This window comes from Bufo gargarizans, chromosome 4, assembly GCF_014858855.1.
Source record: "Bufo gargarizans isolate SCDJY-AF-19 chromosome 4, ASM1485885v1, whole genome shotgun sequence".
NCBI classification, from domain to species: domain Eukaryota; kingdom Metazoa; phylum Chordata; class Amphibia; order Anura; family Bufonidae; genus Bufo; species Bufo gargarizans.
In genome coordinates this window covers 513,906,357-513,929,242 of record NC_058083.1, presented here as the reverse complement: position 1 = coordinate 513,929,242, position 22,886 = coordinate 513,906,357, and the positions used below count along the sequence as shown (strand labels likewise).

The window sequence follows — 22,886 nt, the reverse complement described above, 5'->3', positions numbered from 1 at the left end:
ATAAGCGAGGAAGAAGTCTCGGATTCTGCCGCAACATGGCATGCAACAGAATCTGTTCCAGATATACGCCACAAAAGTAGAGTATATCTGTTCCTAAAATACCCCCTGTATTGCCAAGTCAGGTTTGTCACCAATGAATTCAGAAAACACATCCATTCAGAATCGGGGTAGCCACCGTGGCGGGTAAGCCGGAGGCTCAAGTTTGAGAGTGAAACTTGGGCACTGGAAATCTGAGCAGTTTCTCAGATATACAAGGCCTCATCTGTTAACCTTTTGATGGTTAATTTTTCTTTTTAGGTTTTAGGAGACCAGCGGTGTGGCTGATTGGTCATTGAGAGCTTTGTACCACCCAGGAAGCTTGCAGTTGTGCTTTATGCATGCAGATGTCTCATGGAGAGGCGTTTGTGGCCTAAAATGGCTTAATGTGCTACCAGAAGTGGTGGTGGTTAGCAGGGAATCTTGCAGTCCTACAGTTCTGGTTATACATGCAGGTAGCAACGACTTTTGTTCTGATAAGATTTTGGAGTTGATTTTCATTATGTATTCAGACTTTGACCATTTCCCGGCCTTTTTCAATGATGAAGTATTAGTTTGGTCCAAGATAGCTCTGCACCGCCTACTTAACATGCGAGTTTCTAGGCATGGTCGCTCTAGGGTGGAGTAGTTGTTCACCATAGACAATTAGAGGGGGGACAACCAGAATTTGATTTTACCAGATGTTGTACACCTTTAGATATTTTCCTCTCTGGGTTGCAGGATGCAATTGACAGGGTCATTTACTCAGTGTAGGCTTACACCCGGCTCCGGTGGCGTAGGAGACCTTGTCTAAGAAGAAGATGGGGAAGTCGCAGTCACCTGAAGGTTCGACAAAGACATGCTCACCGCGACTGTGAGGTGATGTAGATGGACATCAGTTTTGGTGTAAAGTGTTAGACAATATCCTCTAATTTTTGTTTAATAAATCTGAATCCTCCCCCCATTGTTACCACAAAAGTCGCACAGCCCAAACACACAGAACATTTACCTAAATTCTGGGCTACAGGACCTTTCATGATGTCATGACCATGTGATCCTGTGTAGGAGGACTCAGGCTCCAGGCTGTGCTGCTGGAGGAGGTAAAGGACCTGTGATGATGTCAGGTCATGTGATGTGTGGGAGGAGTCAGGCTCCAGGCAGTGCTGCCGTAGGAGGTAAAGGACCTGTGATGATGTCAGGTCATGTGATGTGTGGGAGGAGTCAAGGGATCAGATGACCAGGTGTGGATGTGCTTGATGGGTAAAACCTAGAATATAAGGGCTCCAGAGAGATTTAGGTCACGTGGTGGTGAAAAGTAACATTTAGGTAAGTGTCCTGTGTGTTGGGCTGTGGGACGTCCTCTCCATGTTCTGTGCGGTCTCCTGTGGGGTCAGGATTAGGGATAGGTTTACAGTCAGGGAGGTTTTGGTGGAGAACATTAGTTTTTAAAACAATTTGGGGGCGGGGCTACATTCTCTCAGAAGCCCATACATTCTAGGTGTGTACATGGTCACTATTCACATCAAGAGGCGGTTAAAGGGGTTCTCCGAGCACAGACCTCCTGGGAGTATTACCTCTATGCTGTACATTGTCATATGTGACTGATTAGCTGCGGATTATCTGCTTGTAATCTGCCGCAGAAGAACCCCGCCTTATACTCCACTGCAGCCGTTCTCTATGTGCTATATGGCGGAATTAACTCTATACTGTGCGATGGACGCAGCTGAAGTTGGTTTCTTATTTTTATTATTAGCCTTATTTTCATGTTACATTTGTTAATTTATTAACTCCATACACACTCACCGCAGGGAGCTAACTGATCAACAGGCTTATTTGGGAAAGAGTGAACAATGGTGAAGAACATTAAGATGATGTAGGAACAAAGCACAGATTACAATTGTGTTCAAGGAAAACCCCTGGTGAAGGAGGCGGTTATCTATAACCGTAAACGGTGATGGTGGTCACACACACTCTCCTTTGGAAGATAAAAGCAATACACGCTTCCCAGCTATCTACTCCTCAGGTGGCCATAAACTACTGCCTGGCAACTCACCCAGTCTGAATGCTGGGCCCTGATTGCAAAAAACATTAATGCGCAAATGTTGGTGCACTTACGAATGTCCTGCCCGGGAACCAGCAGGGGTTGTGGCATTAAGCATGGGTCGCAGTAGAGTCGGGGACAAGATCCGCCTGGGGTGCAGGGCGACACTCCTCCAGGGAAACAGGCTGTAGAGTAGGTGCAGCAGCTGGACTCTCTCCTTGCACACAGGAATCACTGGAGCTGTCTGGATTGTGCTGTAGGCTTTACACAGAAGCAGGGTTCACTTCTACCTGTGGACATCTTTTAGTCTGTCTCTCCCCTGGCCACGCTGCTGTCTCCAATATGGCTGCTGTTCCTTTTCCTTCCTTAGCCTTTCCCCCTGGTCCCGCTGCTATTGGCTGCAGGGAGGAGCAAGTGTTCATGGGATTTGCAGTCCACTTCACCTCAGAAGCAGCACTAATGCTTGTAATTGGCAGCAGCATCAGCATCCACTAGACCCACTGCTTTCTTTGCAACGGTTACATTTGGATTTAGATGAGCCTCTAGGAGCAACTGGGGCATTGCTGTTACACCTAGAAGCTCTACTCTCTCTGCAACTGCCGTGCCCTCTGCATTCCAATTAACAGGGCCAGGCAGGCCTCATGACATTTACACTGCCTGGCCCTGTCAATCAAAGTACAGAGAGCTGAGCCTCTAGGTGTAACGAGCCTCGTTGCTCTTCCAGGCTCATTTGCATATATTAAAACATTTTTCTCAGCAATGCGGGCACATATGAACATGGGACCAACACAGATGCCTTCAGCTGCCAACTGCATGTAAGCCGTGTACCGGGGTGGTCTTCCCAGGATACAGACAAGTAATGAACAAGGAAAACAACTCCACCACCAGCTTTTGCCAAAACGGAATTTTACCTAAACATGGTAATGAACACAACCACAAATGCTGGGAAAATAAAATTAATTTACATACACCCAGCCCGAAGGCTGAGACTCTTGTGCTGAACAGTGCGGCACCCTCCAATGGATGTGGGGGGAAAGCGTGGTAATTTACCTACTGGCCTACACAACTAAACCGCCACACCTTACCTGTTATTACCCTAAAAAAACTGAATAAATGAATGGGTTTGTGGTGCGGGCTAGCCTGCGGTGCAGCACAACAGCTTACAATCTTACACAGATCTACAGTATTCCCCTTCTCATAACTGGTCTTGTAGCATGTGCCTGAGTATTTCTCCTGAGCAAAACGCCAGCCTGGCTTGAGTCTGTGGGAAGTTTATCAGCTCTCCAATGTGAAATGTCCCTTTAAATTATGGAGTCCTTGCAATGAACAGCCAGCAACTCTTGTGGCCTGACACAGACGGACACCCTAACTTACTAACTACAGACCTGGTCTCAGTCTCTAGGCGCCAACACTGTAATGAGGTGCATGCACTATCTTACCGACCCGAGTCTGCTCTGCATCCGCTGGTGACTCTGCATGCGGTGCTTCACTGTATGTAGCTTTGCTCCTCAGCTCTCATCAGCATTCCTTAGGGTGGCCACTTGCAGAGCCCCAAAAAGGAGGACATCACACCCCGAAAAGGAAAACATTGTATCGGGGACAGTTAACAATAGTTAAATAATACATACTAGATGCCCAGGTTATACCAGTATGGTCCATGTCACTATATACAAGAAGACGTATAACTTATACCAGCTGTACATATATAATTATATACAGGAGATACCCAGGTTATACCAGCATGCTCCATATCACTATATACAAGAAGATGTATAGCTTATACCAGCTGTACATATATAATTATATACAGAGAATGCTTAGGTTATACCAGCCTTGTCCATATCATTATATACCTGAAGATGTATAACTTATAACAGCTGTACATATAGAATTATATACAGGAGATACCCAGGTTATACCAGCATGGTCCATGTCACTATATACAAGAAGATGTATAAGTTATAAATCTTCAATGGACCATGCTGGTATAACCTGGGCATCTCCTCAATATAATTATATATGTACAACTGGTTATACATCTTCTTGTATATATGTTGCGTAGATATGTCGGCACTGTGTGATAGCACGTGGGTGCACAGTCCTAGGGTTGGTATCCCAAACAATAGAAATTATCTAACAGGTCCGGCACTGCAAAGTTGCTGTATAGTTATTATTTTATTGTCACTCTGACGCATTTCGGCACTTGCACTGCCTTTGTCAAACAAAGGCACTGCAATTGCCGAAACACGTCACAGAGTGACAATAAAAGAATAACTATACAGCAACTTTGGAGTGCCGGAACTATTAGATAATTTCTTCTTGTATATAGTGATATGGACCATGCTGATATAACCTGGGCATCTCCTGTATATAATTATATATGTACAGCGGGTATCAGTTATACAATGTATAATTATATACAGGAGATGCCCAGGTTATACCAGCATGGTCCATTAAAGATTTATAATTTATACCAGCTGCACATTTATAATGATATCCAGATGATGCCCAGGTTATTCCAGCCTAGTCCATATATAATTTATACTCAGATATATTGTCCTGTAAGTACCTGGGGCAGTGAGATCTGTGCTAACCTTGTGCCTACCCTGAGTGCTGATTGTGCTGGCTTTTCAAGCACTAGACGGCCTGGACCAGTGTGGAATCATAGATGGCAGGCAGTGCCAGTGAGCATTGATCAGAGTGGCACTCGTGCCCCGTAGCCGCTCCCGCCTGAACTAAAGGTACACGACGGACATTCCACACATACAGCAGCGCTGATGATATTGTCATACTGCACACTGTGCAGTCCGGACATGCTGCCAGGCCCTGCGCCTAATGATGGGTATGCGTAAAGCCATCCTTACTTGTGCCACCTGCCATCTGTCCTGGCCTTATGGAGGACCAGGAGCCTGAAAAACAGACTGTCCGGCCTAAAACCCGACGTCTGGCCACCCTAGCGTTCCTGGAAGCAATCCTCGTTCCTCTGGTCAGGATCAGGGTCTTGGACATGATCAGCTTCACTTAGCTGCCGCTCTGGTCACTGAGGGATGCTCTCACACCTGGATGCCATCGGATCCTCTGCTGACAGTTCCTGTCTCGGCTCACTCTAAGATGGCTGCTCCCTTTCTCTTCCTCTCCAGGCTCTTTGTAACCCCACCTCTCATGAATATGGAAATATATGCAGTCTGTAGCTGTGTTGTGGCCAAACAGCAGAATGTCAGTCCAGGTCATTTAATTTCATCTACACAAACTGTTTACACAAGGAGAGCTGTTTCCCCATCTTACACATATATATATATATATATATATATATATATAGCTTGAGAAAAATAGGACTGCACTCCAGATAAAAGTGAAAAATAAGTGGAACTTTATTCACCCATGATATGGCAACTTTGCGACGTTTCGGCCGAAAGTTGCCATATCATGGGTGAATAAAGTTCCACTTATTTTTCACTTTTATCTGGAGTGCAGTCCTATTTTTCTTAAGCTACATTATTGGGGCATTGCCGCTGCCCTTGTGGATTTTGCACCCGTTTCCTGGTGGTGCTCCCGCTGGATTTTCTTAAAAAAAATAATATATATACACACGCAACAGGTCAGCCAGTGTCACAGGTACCAATCTGCTGACAGATGCCCTTTAAATCTTGTGAGCTCAACTGATAGGACGAAGGCAGCTTTATACTGGTATTAACCCTGTGACCTTCAATTGTCTATAGTGCAGATATAAAGGTGTGACATGTGTTGACCTAAAACATGAAGGAACTGCCTTAATCATATATTCAACATCTACACTTTATTATCTCCTTCAATGTTTCCTCTTATCATCACCAGTAATTGCATTTTTAAACAGGATTTTATTTTATATTGCCTCATCTTTCCATTCAGGTTCCTACAATATAGGATCCACTCAGTGGATATCTCCTATATAAGATCATTCTCCTGACTGACCCATCAAGGATGGATAGGGATGGAGACAAGATGGCAGAGAGTATAATAAATCTCACCCTAGAGATCCTCCTCCGGCTTACTGGAGAGGTGAGAGATTCTGATGATGTCACATTACATCATCTTCTCTATGTTACTAAGGCTAGGTCTACACGACGACATTTGTCGCGCGACATTTTGTTGCACCAATGTCGCGCGACAATTTTTATAATGGCAGTCTATGGTGTCGCACTGCAACATGCGACATGCTGCGACTGCGTGGCGACAGTCGCAGAAAATCCATTCAAGATGGATTTTTCTGCGACTGTCGCGTCGCAGTCGCAACATGTCGCATGTTGCAGTGCGACACCATAGACTGCCATTATAAAAATTGTCGCGCGACATTGGTGCAACAAAATGTCGCGCGACAACTGTTGCGCAACAAATGTCGTCGTGTAGACCTAGCCTTACAGATGGACATGACTGGAGAGGTGAGGGACTCTGGAGATGTATGGAGTGATATTTATTACTGCGTCTCTCCATAGCCAGGAATACACAATAGTGAAGACCTGTAGTGAAAGTTGTCAGGCCTCTGTATCTGCAGGACTGGGAAGAACCCTGAGCCCAATCTCTGGGCTGACATCTCACCCCGATACATGAGAAACTCCATAGAGAGAGGATCCTAGAGCTCACCAACAAGATTATTGAGCTGCTGACTGGAGAGGTGACATTGCTGGGAATGCTGGGACATTATACAGTAACACTATAAGGGATCTGGGTGATGACTGTATCATTGTGTTGTCAGGTTCATATAAGGTGTCAGGATGTCGCTGTCTATTTCTCCATGGAGGAGTCTGAGTATTTAGAAGGACACAAAGGTCTGTACAAGCATGTCATGATGAAGGATCACCAGCCCCTCATATTACCAGGTACTAGACATGACTAAATACACACGTCCTCTCATTATTTATATAAGGAATGAATTCAGTCACTGTATTTCCTACAGTTAAAGAAGACAGAACAATACCGGATAGATGTCCCAGTCCTCTTCTTCAACAGGATGATTTAGAAGTACATTACAGTGTCCCACAGGATGATCAGGTAGATGGAGATGAGGTCTAATGAAAGGTTCCTTATGATCTGTAGAAGGGCTGGGAAGATCTTGTGTTCAATCTTGTTTTATTCAACAGTAGTATATGTGTTATCATTGTATATTGAGAAAATGACCTTTGAAATTTACAGGGCTGTAAAAAAGAGAAAAATTCTGCAAAAAAATAAAATAAACATCAAGTGGCAAAAGAGAGCGAAACAAATCCCCAAAAGTTCTTTAAATATATAAATGCTAAAAAAACACGGTCAGAGCAGGTAGGTCCCCTAAATAACGGAAAAGGGGGATGGCCACTGAAGATAAGGAAATTAGTTACTAAATGAGTTTTTTTAGCTCTGTATATAGAGAAAGTAGCTGATATCGGTGGTGCCAGGGCTGTTAGTGATTGGGTGAGTGATTGGGCATCAACTTGGCCAATGATGTTCAATGTGGATGTAAAGTTCTGCATCTGGGTAGTAATAATCTCCATGCATCTAGGCGAAGTAATACTGGGGGAGTCACTTGTAAAGAAGGATTTGTGTGTCCTTGTAGATCGTAGATTACATAACCGCATACAATGTCAATCAGCTGCTTCTAAGGCTACCAGGGAATTGTCATGTATTAAACAAGGCATGGACTTGCAGGGAAGGTATGTAATATTACCACTTTACAAATAGTTGGTGCAGACTCATCTGGAATATGCAGTTTATTTCTGGGCACAGTCCATAGAAAGGGTGCTCTGGAGCTGGAGAGAGTACAAAGGAGAGTGACTAAACTGATAAGGGGCATGGAGGGTCTTAGTTATGAGGAAAGAATTCAATTTATTTAGTCTTGAGAAGGACGTCTAAGGGGCGACATGATTAACCTGTACAAGTATATAAATGGATTGTGCAAAAAATATGCTGAAAGGCTGTTTTATGTAAAATCCCCTCAAAAGACAAGGGGCACTGCCTCCATCTGGAGAAGAGAGTTCAGTCTCCAGAGACATCAAGGCTGCTTCACTGTGAGAACTATAAATCTGTGGAATAGTCACCTCAGGACGTGGTCACAGGAGTAACAGTGGACGGTTTTAAAAAGGGCCTAGATAAATTTGTAAAAGTAAATGACATTAATGCCTATGAAAATGTGTAGAAAACTGAGTATCACTCCCTTTTTCTAAAATTTGCGTCCCCTCCTATCCCTTGGTTGAACTTGATGGACTTATGTTTCTTTTTTTCAACTAATGGGTAGAGATGACAGGATTACAGCTGGATCTACTCACAGTTTTCTGGCTATTGAGACTGCTGGTTGGAATAAGGAACCAACAGGTTGGATTTATACAGGAGATCAGCAGATATTTGTGTCAGATAATAAAATTAAGCAGATGTGGATATGCTATGTCTCTTGAACATATTTGACTTGGGGCTACTGCTAATGGTGTTATTAAAGTGACTCCCCCCCAGTCTTAACCTTTTATCTTCTCTTCAGTTATGTGGATGCTGATGCAGGGGAAGCACCAGACTGCTACCTCTTAAAGTAGTCTGTGTACAACTGACTGCCGAACCACGGGGGTCAAGAGACACCGGTGTGGAGCACCAAGAGATCAGGCAGAACCAAAGGCAGGGACAGGTCAATGTCAGGACAGAGTACATGCAGTCCTATAACTGGTTCGATGTGCGGGCAGGCAGCTCAGGGTCAGAACAGAGATTAGGTAAGGGTCAGGTCAGACAGCAAAGGGTCAAATCCAGAAGTCAAGCAGAAGTCTGTAGACAGAACAGGCAAACAAGCTAGTGACACCTTTGCCTGAAACTGGCATACTAGAAGCTATTGCTCAGGTGCCTGTCCTTTAAGAGACAGAAAAAGTGTATGTGCGTGACCTACAGGTAGTAAGTACCATAAAACATTCCGCACGACTTCTCCATCAGTCTGCTGACTTTTACAATATTTGTTTCACAGCTTTTCAGTCCTATTAAAGATCTGAACATTATTAAGGTTGAAGAGACAGATATGGACAATTGTACAGATAACCACCCAGGTGAGTAGTAACCACTACATAAAGCAGAGAAGACTCGCAGATTCTACTCCTTCACTGGCTACTGGTGACTCATTGTATAGTTTTTCCGACAGGTTCCCTTTACTACCTGTTACAACCTGGTGTCCCGTAGTATTGATCAGAAGGTTGAGGTTATCGCCTATTCTTCTAACTTCTATGAAACCTCTTTCAGTAGTAATTTGGCTTCTGAATTTTTCAGAATCGGAAAGAGCCTTATGGCAGAGCCACCACAGGGGCAGACTAAAGAATTGAAATATAAAGAGCCACCAATGAACAGTAGCCGCTGCCTGTCTGACTATAAAGATTTCACAATGTTCTGCCCTAAAGAAGTAATCAGAGGAGGAAAAAATATCAGTGGTCAATGACGGCTTACTGGACATTCTGCTCACCCCTTCCTGCTAAAGACTTCAAAGATACCCTGCCCTTGGGCTCTGATCAATTATAGTATATGGGCCCCCCAAATATCTAATGGCGGCTGTCTCATGGTCCCCTTCTTGATGTGTCAGGGAACAAATTTGTATTCTCAGTCATGGTTTGACATGGCAGCATACAGGATTAGGATATAGTATGTGTAGATTGTGTGTTTTTTTTTTTTTTTATAGGGGACTAATTCTAATCAATATTGAAGCCATCTATAGAATACATGCAGCAGTTTAAAAAACGATTCCCCCTCTGTCGGTATGAAAGTAAAAATTAAAATTGTATTTTATTGAAAATGTTTTATAACTGTTTCAGTGTATAGAAAAGTACAACCTTTATTTAATATCCATTAATCACAGGAACGTTGTCAGCTAATCTGACATATTTTGTATTGTTATCGTTCTTGGGGATCTAAACAAAAATCACAGACAAAAAGATTAAAAAAAACATGCGGATGTCCATGGCTACATTTATGGAGAAAAAAAAATCACTGAAAAAAAAATTATAATGCACTAACACAATAGATGCAAGCATTAACCCCTTAAGGACTCAGCCCTATTTCACCTTAAGGACTTGGCCATTTTTTGCAAATCTGACCAGTGTCCCTTTAAGTGCTCATAACTTTAAAACACTTTGACTTATCCAGGCCATTCTGAGATTGTTTTTTCGTCACATATTGTACTTCATGACACTGGTAAAATGAAGTCAAAAAAATTATTTTTTTTGCATAAAAAAATACCTAATTTACAAAAAATTTGGAAAAATTTGCAAATTTCAAAGTTTCAGTTTCTCTACTTCTGTAATACATAGTAATACCCCCAAAAATTGTGATGACTTTACATTCCCCATATGTCTACTTCAGGTTGGAATTATTTTGGGAATGATATTTTATTTTTTGGGGATGTTACAAGGTTTAGAACTTTAGAAGCAAATATTGAAATTTTTCAGAAATTTACAAAAACCCAATTTTTAGGGACCACTACAGCTCTGAAGTCACTTTGCGAGGCTTACATAATAGAAACCACCCAAAAATGACCCCATTCTATAAACTACACCCCTCAAGGTATTCAAAACTGATTTTACAAACTTTGTTAACCCTTTAGGTGTTGCACAAGAGTTATTGGCAAATGGGGATGAAATTTGAGAATTTCATTTTTTTGCCTAATTTTCCATTTTAACCCATTTTTTCCACTAACAAAGCAAGGGTTAACAGCCAAACAAGACTGTATCTTTATTGCCCTGACTCTGCCGTTTACAGAAACACCCCATATGTGGCCGTAAACTACTGTACGGCCACACAGCGGGGCGTAGAGTGAAAGGTGCGCCGTTTGGTTTTTGGAAGCCAGATTTTGCTGGACTGGTTTTTTGACACCATGTCCCATTTGAAGCCCCCTGATGCACCCCTAGAGTAGAAACTCCCTAAAAGTGACCCCATCTAAGAAACTACACCCCTCAAGGTATTCAAAACTGATTTTAAAAACTTTGTTAACCCTTTAGGTGTTGCACAAGATATAATGGAAAATAGAGATACAATTTCAAAATTTCACTTTTTTGGCAGATTTTCCATTTTAATATATTTTTTCAAGTAACAAAGCAAGGGTTAACAGCCAAACAAAACTCATTATTTATGGCCCTAATTCTGTAGTTTACAGAAACACCCCATATGTGGTCGTAAACTGCTGTACGGGCACACGGCAGGGCGCAGAAGGAAAGGAATGCCATACGGTTTTTGGAAGGCAGATTTTGCTGGACTGTTTTTTTTTACACCATGTCCCATTTGAAGCCCCCCTGATGCACCCCTAGAGTAGAAACTCCAAAAAAGTGACCCCATTTTAGAAACTACGGGATAAGGTGGCAGTTTTCTTGGTACTAGTTTAGGGTACATATGATTTTTGGTTGCTCTATATTACACTTTTTGTGCGGCAAGGTAACAAGAAATAGCTTTTTTGGCACCGTTTTTTTTTTTTGTTATTTACAACATTCATCTGAAAGGTTAGATCATGTGGTAATTTTATAGAGCAGGTTGTCACGGACGCGGCGATACCTAATATGTATACTTTTTTTTTATTTATGTAAGTTTTACACAATGATTTCATTGTTAAAACAAAAAAAGTTTTAGTTTCTCCATAGTCTAAGAGCCATAGTTTTTTCAGTTTTTGGGCGATTATCTTATGTAGGGTCTCATTTTTTGCGGGATGAGATGGCTGTCTTATTGGCACTATTTTGGGGTGCATATGACTTTTTGATCGCTTGCTATTGCACTTTTTGTGACGTAAGATGACAAAAAATTGCTTTTTTTAAACCGTTTTTATTTTTATTTTTTTACGGTGGTCACCTGAGGGGTTAACTCATGTGATATTTTTATAGAGCCGGTCGATACGGACGCGGCGATACCTAATATGTATACTTTTTTTTATTTATGTAAGTTTTACACAATGATTTAATTTTTGAAACAAAAAAAATGATGTTTTAGTGTTTCCATAGTCTAAGAGCCATAGTTTTTTCAGTTTTTGGGCGATAATCTTGGGTAGGGTCTCATTTTTTGCGGGATGAGATGCCGGTTTGATTGGCACTATTTTGGCGTACATGCGACTTTTTTGATCACTTTTATTACCTTTTTTGGGAAGTAAGGTGGGCAAAATTTAAATTTTCTCATAGTTTTTATTTTTTTATTTTTATGGCGTTCACCGTGCGGGGAAAGTAACATGACCGTTTTATAGATCAGGTCGTTACGGACGCGGCGATACCAAACATGTGTAGGGAATTTTATTTTTTTCATTTTTAATTAGTGATAAATGTGTTTTTTGATTTTCACTTTTTTTTCACTTTTTCTTACTTTTTTTTTGACCCAGACCCACTTGGTTCTTGAAGATCCAGTGGGTCTGGTGTCTGCATAATACAGTACAGAACCTATATATGTTTCTGTACTGTATTTTACTTACACTGAACAGATCTATGCTTTCAGCACAGATCTGTTCAGCACCATGGACAGCAGGACGCCTGAGCAGGCGTCCTGTTGCCATGGGAACCTTCCCCGTCTGCCACAACTTCGCAGACGGGGAAGGGTAAGGACTGGGGCTTCGGGGGGCTGTCTGGGGGCTCTCTCCCTCTCCCATCGGGGGGCTGCAAAGGCACAGCAGCCCCCCGATGGGAGAGGGAGGGAGCCGCATCTTACTGTTAACTCTTTCCATACAGCGGTCCGTACGGACCGCTGTATGGAAAGGGTTAAACGGCTGACATCCATTCACAGATGTCAGCCGTTTATACCAGGGTGCCAGCAATGTGCTGGCACCCTGGTATACCCACTAGAAGCCAACGATTATTCGGCGGGAGGCGGGCGGGGGATCGCGATCCCGCCTGCCGCACCACCCGCCTCCCGCACCGCCCACACCGCCCGCAACACCCCCCCTGCACCTCCCACCAGGCTAAAATCATGCAGGGGTGCAGGGGGGGTGATCACTATAGATTTGTGCCACACTAAAGTTTCTGATCGCCGCGGTCAGGGACCGCGGCGATCAGAAACAGCAGAAATAGCAACAAACCGCAGGTCTGAATTGACCTGCGGTTTGCTGCGATCGCCGATACGGGGGGGTCACATGACCCCCCCAGGCGTTGTGACAGGATGCCGGCTGAATGATTTCAGCCGGCATCCTGTGCGGATTAACCCCTGGGGCGCCACAATCTCAATTAAAACTCATGACGTACCGGTACGTCATGGGTCCTTAAGGACTCGGGAAACATGCCGTACCGGTACGTCATGGGTCCCTAAGGGGTTAAATATAGACAAATCCCTCATTCTGATATAATAAAATCTAAAAATCTCTGCCAATATATTTTGATCAAAACACATCTGTGCCCACCTACCACCGCCAAGGTGATCTCAGTCAGGCAGGTCCTACACTAAACCTACCTATGCCGTCGGGCATATATGTTCAGGAGAGCAGACTCTGCACATATAGTGTGCTGCCCCTTGTCACCTCTATGTGCAGCAACCAACCAATGAGAGGATCCCTGTATAAGGCAGTACATCTGACACCGACCTCACCACACGGCTGCAGCCAATCACAAAGGACAACAATAGGACAAAAGAATGATGGATAACTTATATTGGTATATAGGATTTCAAAAAAGCTGAGAATGTGCATTAAATTTTACCAAAACAGCGGCTGTATTATCAGCAGATCACATCATGTCCAACAATTACAGCCGTGTGCGAATTAATTGGGACATGGAGGTGAATGTCAATAACTCTCATTGTATTTTCCAAGCTTATTACTTTCTGGTGTGGAGATGGATATCACTCCCTGAAAGCACTCAAAAATTATTACTGTTAGCAAAATCCACAATTGGGCAATACAGCAGCATGGCTCCAAATTAAAGAGGACCTTTCACTACTGTACTAGCCAGGCTATGAGCTGTGCGCTGCGATTGGCCAGCAGTGCAGCAAGGGACACGCCTCCTACAAAAAATCAGTCAGAGGGAGCGCAGACACCAGAGCCTATACAGGGCGAACGGAGCGGCGCCCAGGCATACTAGTAAGTGCAGGGGGACCCCTGGGCGCCGATCTCTGCCCACTGATCTAGTTAGTTTTTAGTTTGTACAGTAGTGAAAGGTCCTCTTTAAGATGTAATCACGCGGCTTGGAGGAAACACACATGACACAAAGTTTGTGTACTCAAAGGATAATTCTGTTATTTGGGTGAAAGGTGGGTTTTTATAGGGGGAGAACAAGAAGGCTTTATGTCAACCTTTTGAAGCAAGCGTACAAGCAGTATATTTAATTTCATGGTGACACAGCTGACCATTCTAGCACAAATCATACCTTATCTACCCTTGAGTTCTTGGCTACTTACCTAGAGCTTTCTAAAAAACTGCTCATGCGAAGGATCATAAATCAAATACGTAGTAGATAACATATTGAAGTTCTGTCACTAGAATTTTCAATATTAAACTAGCTGACATTAGCGATGTGCTAATGTCAGCTGCACCTAACTCTGCTATTCTAATGATTATCCGTGCCCCTGTTACTGTAGAATTCTTACTTTTCTAATATGTAAATGAGCCTCTAGGAGCAGGGGGGTGTTGCTCCTGCACCTAGAGTCTCCCACCTCAAGTCACTCCTTCCAAGTGTTGATTGACAGAGTCAGGCATTGTTCGCATCCTTCTGCCTGCCCTGTGCCCTGGGGAAATCTCGTGCCGTTTGGTATTCTGGGCAGGCGCGATGAGGGAAGGACGCTCGCAGGCTGCCATCTTCCTCACCACACCTGCGCAGAATACTAAACGGCGTGAGATTTCCCCAGGGCACAGGGCAGGCAGAAGGATGCGAACGATGCCTGGCCCTGTCAATCAACACTTGGAAAGCGTGACTTGAGGTGAGAGACGGGAGCCTCTAGGTTAACTAGACAACTTTAAACCTAAACTCAGGACTAAAAGATTTTATTGGCAGGGCCCCCTCAACAGTATTATAAAATTACATTATATACAGTGACACTGTAGGAAACGTTTACAGTGGCTGCAGGACCTGGTCTGAGAGAGCGATCTTGACTTGCCACAGGAGGAGTGGGGGTTGCATGGGAGATAGGGGTTGCGAAGAAGTTGCTGGGGGGGTGGGGGCCTTTTCAAAAATTGGAACAATTAGAATCAACCATGAAACTGGACAGAGAGCAAGGAGAGGAGGTAAATAACGTTCCTAATAGAAGTAGCTGGACAGTAATGGACATGGGCTGCTGATGCAACTGAACTGATACCTAAGAGGATGAGGCAACTAATAAAGGAGGACATATTCTGTGCTAAAACTTGTGAAATAAATTCTATTTTGTACTGTTACTCTAGTCTGTTATCCTGTTTTTCCAAATTTATTTGAACAGTATTATACCTACAGTATAGTAAAGGACTTATCCTTAAAGATTTATTGGTACACATTTTTTTTTTTTATGAAGCAGTATTGAAAACAAATGAAGCAGTCTCAAACAACCTGTAGACTTTCAAAAATGTGGAAGATTTAAAGCTTGTGATTTTTATTGTGTCAATAAACTGCTTATAAATGCAATGGACTTAAAGACTTGTGTGATAAGGCAGTTTATTAACTGCAGCATGAAAGGAATGATCTGTGTGGCCATGTGGAGCTGGGAGAAATGATATATTAGGGAGACCCTACAAGAACTATGTTGAAGAGACTTCAACATATTAACACAATAAATACAGGATAAGTATCTCCATTGGTAAGACACATTAGATATTAACATTGAAGTCACAAGGCTCTCAATTTCTGGAGACCTCCATTGATTCACCTAGACCCCAGAAAAGGAAATTTGGATAATGTATTATTCTATAAGACGAAGCCAAGTGGATCTATCAACTGGGTGCATTGAGCTCAGGAGGCCTGAATGAGGGCTTCACTTTTACTCCATGGGGTAAATTATGATTTGTATTCGTTTTTTCTTAATAATTCTAAAACAATTTCTACACTGTGAAGTTTAGCAAGTGGGGAGAAGCGAAAAATATACTATATGGAATTAGGACATCTACTCATTATACCTACAGTAATTGTATGACACCACATTCTATGTCTGTAGGCATTAATATGAAGTTGCTCATTCCCCTCCCCCTTTATCAGCCAAATCAGCTTCTAGTCTTTCGGTTTTCCACATGATTTTGGAGTGTTTTTGTGCACATTTATCCAAAACAGAATTTGTGAGATCAGACAATGATAATGGATTGCAATCTCTGTGGTTCCTCCCCAAAGTGTTTGAGGTCGGGACTCTTTTAAGTTCTTCCAGACCAAACTCACCCAACCATGCCTGTATGAAATCCATAACTCACCAAATCAGCTAAATCCTTCGTCGGGAGAGTCCTTGCGGCGCAGCATATGGGGCTTTTATAACATGATGACATGATACAACCTTGTGAAAATACAAGAAGCAGCAAAAGTGTGGAGGAAGGACAAATATGCAATGTCTATGATGGAAATATGAGAACCACATTTGGATAAGGACGTATTCGCTTAGTCATTGTAAGACACTCATCTCATTGAACAATTTAAATTTGGACTATGTAGCTTTGTACGCAAAAATTCATTCTATTTTTGTTATTTACTGATAAATTTTCACAAATTTTTTAAGATTTTAATTTGGCTTTTCCAAAATGTCTTGGTGTGCTGCAGCATTAAGATTTTACTGGAACTAAGGAGCCTAGACCAACCCCTGAATACAACTCCATAGCTTTATCCCACCTCCACCAAACTTTACAGCTGACAAAATGCAGTCGCACCGGTAACCTCCTCCTGGTGTTCACCAAACCCAGCCTCATCCACCAGACTGCCACATAGAAGTGTGATTCATCAATCCACAGAACACATTTCCACTGCTCCAAAGTTCAGAGGTAAGTATGATGTTCTAAAGCAGAATTCCTGCAATAGATAGTGATGACGCCATTGATTAATGTAAAGTGAATACAGAGACCAGTGACCTCTGCTTAACGTATACATCCTGGGCATAAATGACACATAAAACCCATAAATGTGATATGAACAGAGCATTATATGTGCAGTACATGCCGGTATTACTTATATGTATGTGGTATATGTACAATAAGTTATTTACTATATCTGTGAGATGCTGTTTTCAACACAAGAATGGAAAATAAAAGTGAACAGCTTGGTGACCTAAGATCATCATCTACTGGTCTACTGTTAGATCAATAATTTCATTTTGTTCCATGCTTTTTAAATCTGTATGGATTTGTTTTATAAAGAAATGTAAATAAAATATCAATATAGTGTTAAAGGGGTTGTCTCATCTCACCGTTACTAAAGCGAGATTAGACACAGTCCTGACCATCTCCTGGCTGGGAAAGGTAGGGAAACGCCATAGCTTGCTGTGCTACTTGTTTCCGCGGCTCTCATGCACAGCAATGGGAGCTACTAAAACAGCCGGCACTGGGACGCTCTGCTGTTTCCAGGCCAGGAGGTGGTCAGGACTGTGTCTCATCTTGCCTTAGAGATGTGACAACCCGTTTAAGGTTATAGTACATAAAAATAATAATCAGATTTATCCTTTTCAGATGACCGTTCGGAAAGCTCAGCAGAACATCTGATATCATATTTTAAAACAGATGAATGTAATGTCACAGAAGAAGAGCATGCCATTATCTCAGATGTGTCCTCTGATCCTTTGGATAGCGTCAAATCTCCAAATTCATCACAGACTGTTAAGAAAAATAAAAGTCACAGAAGAAGTGTTCACCATCAAAGAACTCACACAGGGGAGAAGTCTTTTTCATGCTCAGAATGTGGAAAATGTTTTAACCGCAAATCAGTTCTAGTTACACATAAGATAATTCACACAGGGGAGAAGCCATTTTCATGTTCAGAATGTGACAAATGTTTTAATCGCAAATCAATTCTTCTTATACATGAGAGAATTCACACAGGGGCAAAGCCATTTTCATGCTCAAAATGTGAAAAACGTTTTTACCGTATGTCAGACCTTATTGTCCATGAGAAAATTCACACAGGGGAGACACCGTTTCCATGCTCAGAATGTGGGAAATGTTTCAGCTATAAAGCACATCTTGCTAAACATCAGATAATGCACACAATGGAGAAGCCATTTTCATGTTTAGACTGTGGGAAATGTTTTAAACGTAAATCACATCTTGTTATGCATGAGAAAATTCACACAGCGCAGAAGCCATTTTTATGTTCAGAATGTGGGAAAAATTTTCACTGTAAATCACATCTTGTTAGACATGAGCAAATTCACACAGGAGAGAAGCCATTTTCATGTTCAGAATGTGGGAAATGTTTTAACCGTAAATCACATCTGCTTAGCCACCAGAAAACTCACACAGGCTTGTAGGCATTATCATGTTCAGAATGTGGGAAACGTTACAGAGTTAAGTCAAGTTTTATCACACATCAGAGGATTCACACAGGAAAAATATTTTCATGTTCGAAATATAGAAAATGTTTTATCCATGTATCATCTTAAGCATTAAAGGGAGTCTGTTACCAGTAAATTCACTGGTAAACCCAGTCTTGTAGGGCTAGCTCAGCTGAATGTAATGATGCCTTTCACTTATGGATTTGTTGCTTCAGTTCACTTAACTGATCATTTTGCAATAAGCAGTTAAGTGCGCTGAAGGAGGGCCTAAGCCACTCTGCGCACTCTTCCTCCTCCTGCTTCCTCTGCCCTCACATTCCTTTCCTTGTTGACTGACAGAGCCAGAGGAAGAGAGAGAGGGGCTGGCAGAGAAAGCAGGAGAAGCAACAGTGCACAGAGTGTTAATGCCCCCCCTTAGTGCACTGCTGATGTGAAAATAAACTAAAACTACTTCTCTAGAATGAAGTAATGGATTGCTAAGTGAAAGGTATCATTAAACTCAGCTGAGCTAGCCCTACAAGGCATTGTACCTGGTTTACCAGTAAATTTCCTGGTAACAACAGTTACAGTCAAAGTAAAGATGAAAAAAAGATTCAAATTCCTCAGTGGTTGATACAATACCTTTTAATGGCTAACTGAAAAGATGATGGCAAAATGGCACGCTTTCGAGGCTACTTTAGCCTCTTCATCAGGCGTCTCTTAAGACAATATATGAAGGTTCAGGTTCACATACTTATACACCAAAGTACATAATGAGGTAGATGAGACAAGTGATGTAAAGCAAATTAATATGAATGGCGGAGTAAAAAAAAATGTTGTAACAGTACATTGTTGGATCAATCATTATCGAAGTGGATTATAGATAAGACACCTGAAAGTTTTATTGTCCACAGACAGGACTTCTGAGAGACTGAGGAATCCCCTTTTACATGTCTTCTACAGCATCAAAAGTAAGGTCCAATTGGAAATTGAAACAAGAAGAGGACAATAAAACTTTCACACTTCTTATCTATAATCCTCATGTATAATTGTTCCAATAATTAGTGTTACAACTGTTTGTTTCCTCCGCCACTTATATTGATCTGCTTTTTTTTTTTTTATCTCTGTCTTAAGAGATGCCTGAGGAAGAGGTTCAAGTACCCTCGAAAGCTTGCAATTTTGTCATCATCTTTTCAGTTAGCCATTAAAAGATATCAACCCCTCAGTCTTTTTTCATCTTATATTTACTGGCTAGCATGGTAGAAATATATAATTTTTACTTTGTCAAAGTAAAGTCACATGTCATCCAAGAATGAGGGAAATCAGCTAAATGATTATTACGCCTGCCCGTATGCGATGTGGCCCTAACAGTTAGACCAGATCACCACTAATTGCTGGGACACGCCTGTAATTGTTAGCCGACACCTGTACACGATGCTTGTTGGAAAAAGCATGTACAAGAAATGCAGCGCAGTTGGCAATGAGCTGCATATGGATTCCGTTGAGAAGGCTGGATTGTTGACAGGCAGAGTAAAAATTTATGTAATTACCTATAAATGTCCAAATAGCAAATAATAATAATCTTTATTTATATAGCCCCAACTTATTCTGCAGCGCCTTACAATTCAGGGGTTCATGTACAAACAGTCATAAATAACATAGCAACAGACAAGTCGATAATTACAAGAGGAATGAGGGCCCTGCTCGCAAGAGTTTGCAATCTATGAGGGGATAGGGGTGACACAAAAGGTAGAAGTGCTTGTTATGTACGATAGTCCAACCATCTTGGGAGAAAAGGGTAGCAGATATAAACCCACATGAGCCGGTCAGCAGCCAATATAGGAAGTGCTTCTGGGTGCAGTGGAGGCTTAGCTTCAGGGAATGATAAATGGGCTATAGGAGGTTAGATCAAGGGAGGTGATAGGCCACCCTGAAAAGATGTGTTTTTAGCGAACGCTTAAAACTGTGCATGTTGTGATTAAACCTGATTTCTTGGGGTAAGGGCATTCCAGAGAACCGATGCAGCTCGGGAGAAATCTTGGAGCCGGGAGAGAGAGGTTCGGATTTTTGTGGAAGTCAGTCGTAAGTCATTGGCTGAACGGAGAGCACAGGTAGGGTGGTAGACAGAGATGAGGGAACAGATGTAAGGGTGGTGCAGCACTGTGGAGGGCTTTGTGGGTGAGGATGAGTAGTTTGAATTGGATTCTATAGTGTATGGGTAGCCCATACAATGACTGACACAGGGCAAAGGCATCAGAGTAGCGGTTGGACAGATAGATGACCCTGGCTGCTGCATCAAGAATAGATTGGAGAGGGGAGAGTCTGGTGAGGGGGAGGCCAATTAATAGTGAGTTGCAGTTATCAAGGCGGGAGTGGATCAGGGCAACAATGAGAGTTTTTGTTGTTTCCATAGTGAGAAAGGGGCAGATACTAGAGATGTTTTTGAGGTGCAGGCGACATGAGCAGGAGAGAGATTGAATATAGGGGGTGAAAGAAAGATCAGTGTCAAAAGTCACCCCGAGACAGCGGGTGTGCTGCCTTGGAGTGATGACGGTGTAGCACACCGAGAGGCAGACATCAGGTTTAGGTAGGTTAGTAGATGGAGAGAACACAAGAAGTTCAGTTTTTGAAAGATAACGCACCTATAGATCCACCATGTGCAGAGAATATTTTTCATTGAAGGTAATGAGTCAACGAAATAAAGTAAATGACCCTGCGCTGTAATCAGGGGATCCATCACTAGTTCATAATTCGCTCAACTTTGTAAAACTGTGTGTCAAGTATGTTGGTACCAGTTACTAATAAATATCTGCATTTTGGGCTTATGTCTCTTTATTTTTTAGTTGATAAGATATTGCCCCAGAATCTATGGAGTAACAGGACAGCTGGTAGTCATGGTGTGTGTAAATGGGGAGAGGAGAATTACGCTGTGGATCCCAGACTTTGTGGAGTTTTCATTTTTGGAAGGCTATTTCAGACCGTTAGTAGGGAACTGGTGGATCTATAGCTCAAAGTAGATGGTGCACGGATTAATGAAGCCTTGGCATAACTTAGGATCCCCTTTATAGCATGGGGTAAGTAGCAGATGCAGACTGGAGCTATCTGCAACTTGTGGTAGTGACTATGCAGATACTGTGGCTTGACCACCAACAGAGGCTGAGCTGCCCAAGTGCGCCCCCCCCCCCCCCGCCATTTAGATATGTATGTTTGTTAATCATCATCAACCCATCATCAACCCCCCCCCCCCCACCACCACCACCCGGGGCGTTCCTTGTAATTTTACCCCATCCAGCAAATAATGCTAATAATTGGGAAGGGAATAACTGGCCGTTGTGGTGATCTCATGAAAACTGAATTACCGGTAAGTCTAATTCCGATTTTCCATATCATCACCATGACAGCCACAAGGAGATATCCAAAATTATAACATCAAGAGGGGGGGCTACTGCCTGAAGGACTTTACGTCCAAAGGACAGTTCGGAAGAATTGGAGAAATCTAAGCGGTAATGCTTAATAAAAGTATGTACAGTCGTGGCCAAAAGTTTTGAGAATGACACAAATATTAGTTTTCACAAAGTTTGCTGCTAAACTATTTTTAGATCTTTGTTTCAGTTGTTTCTGTGATGTAGTGAAACATAATTACACGCACTTCATACGTTTCAAAGGCTTTTATCGACAATTACATGACATTTATGCAAAGAGTCAGTATTTGCAGTGTTGGCCCTTCTTTTTCAGGACCTCTGCAATTCGACTGGGCATGCTCTCAATCAACTTCTGGGCCAATTCCTGACTGATAGCAACCCATTCTTTCATAATCACTTCTTGGAGTTTGTCAGAATTAGTGGGTTTTTGTTTGTCCACCCGCCTCTTGAGGATTGACCACAAGTTCTCAATGGGATTACAATCTGGGGAGTTTCCAGGCCATGGACCCAAAATGTCAACGTTTTGGTCCCCGAGCCACTTAGTTATCACTTTTGCCTTATGGCACGGTGCTCCATCGTGCTGGAAAATGCATTGTTCTTCACCAAACTGTTGTTGGATTGTTGGAAGAAGTTGCTGTTGGAGGGTGTTTTGGTACCATTCTTTATTCATCGCTGTGTTTTTGGGCAAAACTGTGAGTGAGCCCACTTCCTTGGATGAGAAGCAACCCCACACATGAATGGTCTCAGGATGCTTTACTGTTGGAATGACACAGGACAGATGGTAGCGCTCACCTTTTCTTCTCTGGACAATCCTTTTTCCAGATGCCCCAAACAATCGGAAATAGGCTTCATCGGAGAATATGACTTTGCCCCAGTCCTCAGCAGTCCATTCACCAAACTTTTTGCAGAAGATCAATCTCTCCCTGATGTTTTTTTTTTTTTTTTTGTGAAGTGGCTTCATTGCTGCCCTTCTTGACACCAGGCCATCTTCCAAAAGTCTTCGCCTCACTGTGCGTGCAGATGCGCTCACACCTGCCTGCTGCCATTCCTGAGCAAGCTCTGCACTGGTGGCACTCCGATCC

General features: G+C 42.5%; 1 protein-coding gene across 6 annotated transcripts; it reads left to right on the top strand.

Moving 5' to 3' along the window:
- The first annotated feature begins 1,229 nt into the window (after window positions 1–1,229).
- Window positions 1,230–19,229, top strand: LOC122934340 (oocyte zinc finger protein XlCOF6.1-like). Of its 6 annotated transcripts, XR_006388653.1 has the most exons (7): window positions 1,275–1,341; window positions 6,588–6,707; window positions 6,789–6,912; window positions 6,990–7,084; window positions 9,006–9,084; window positions 16,684–16,901; window positions 17,583–19,229. XR_006388653.1 is itself a non-coding variant. In XM_044289740.1 (6 exons), the coding sequence occupies exons 3-6, from the start codon at window positions 6,828–6,830 to the stop codon at window positions 18,377–18,379; spliced, it is 1,056 nt and encodes a 351-aa protein (XP_044145675.1). In that variant the 5' UTR covers window positions 1,275–1,341; window positions 6,588–6,707; window positions 6,789–6,827; the 3' UTR covers window positions 18,380–19,229. The 6 variants fall into 6 exon arrangements, 5 of the variants coding, with proteins under 5 accessions (XP_044145676.1, XP_044145675.1, XP_044145673.1 ...); XM_044289740.1 differs by lacking the exon at window positions 16,684–16,901; XM_044289741.1 differs by lacking the exons at window positions 6,588–6,707; window positions 16,684–16,901 and having other exon boundaries at window positions 1,230–1,341; window positions 6,834–6,912.
- Window positions 19,230–22,886: the final 3,657 nt, after the last annotated feature.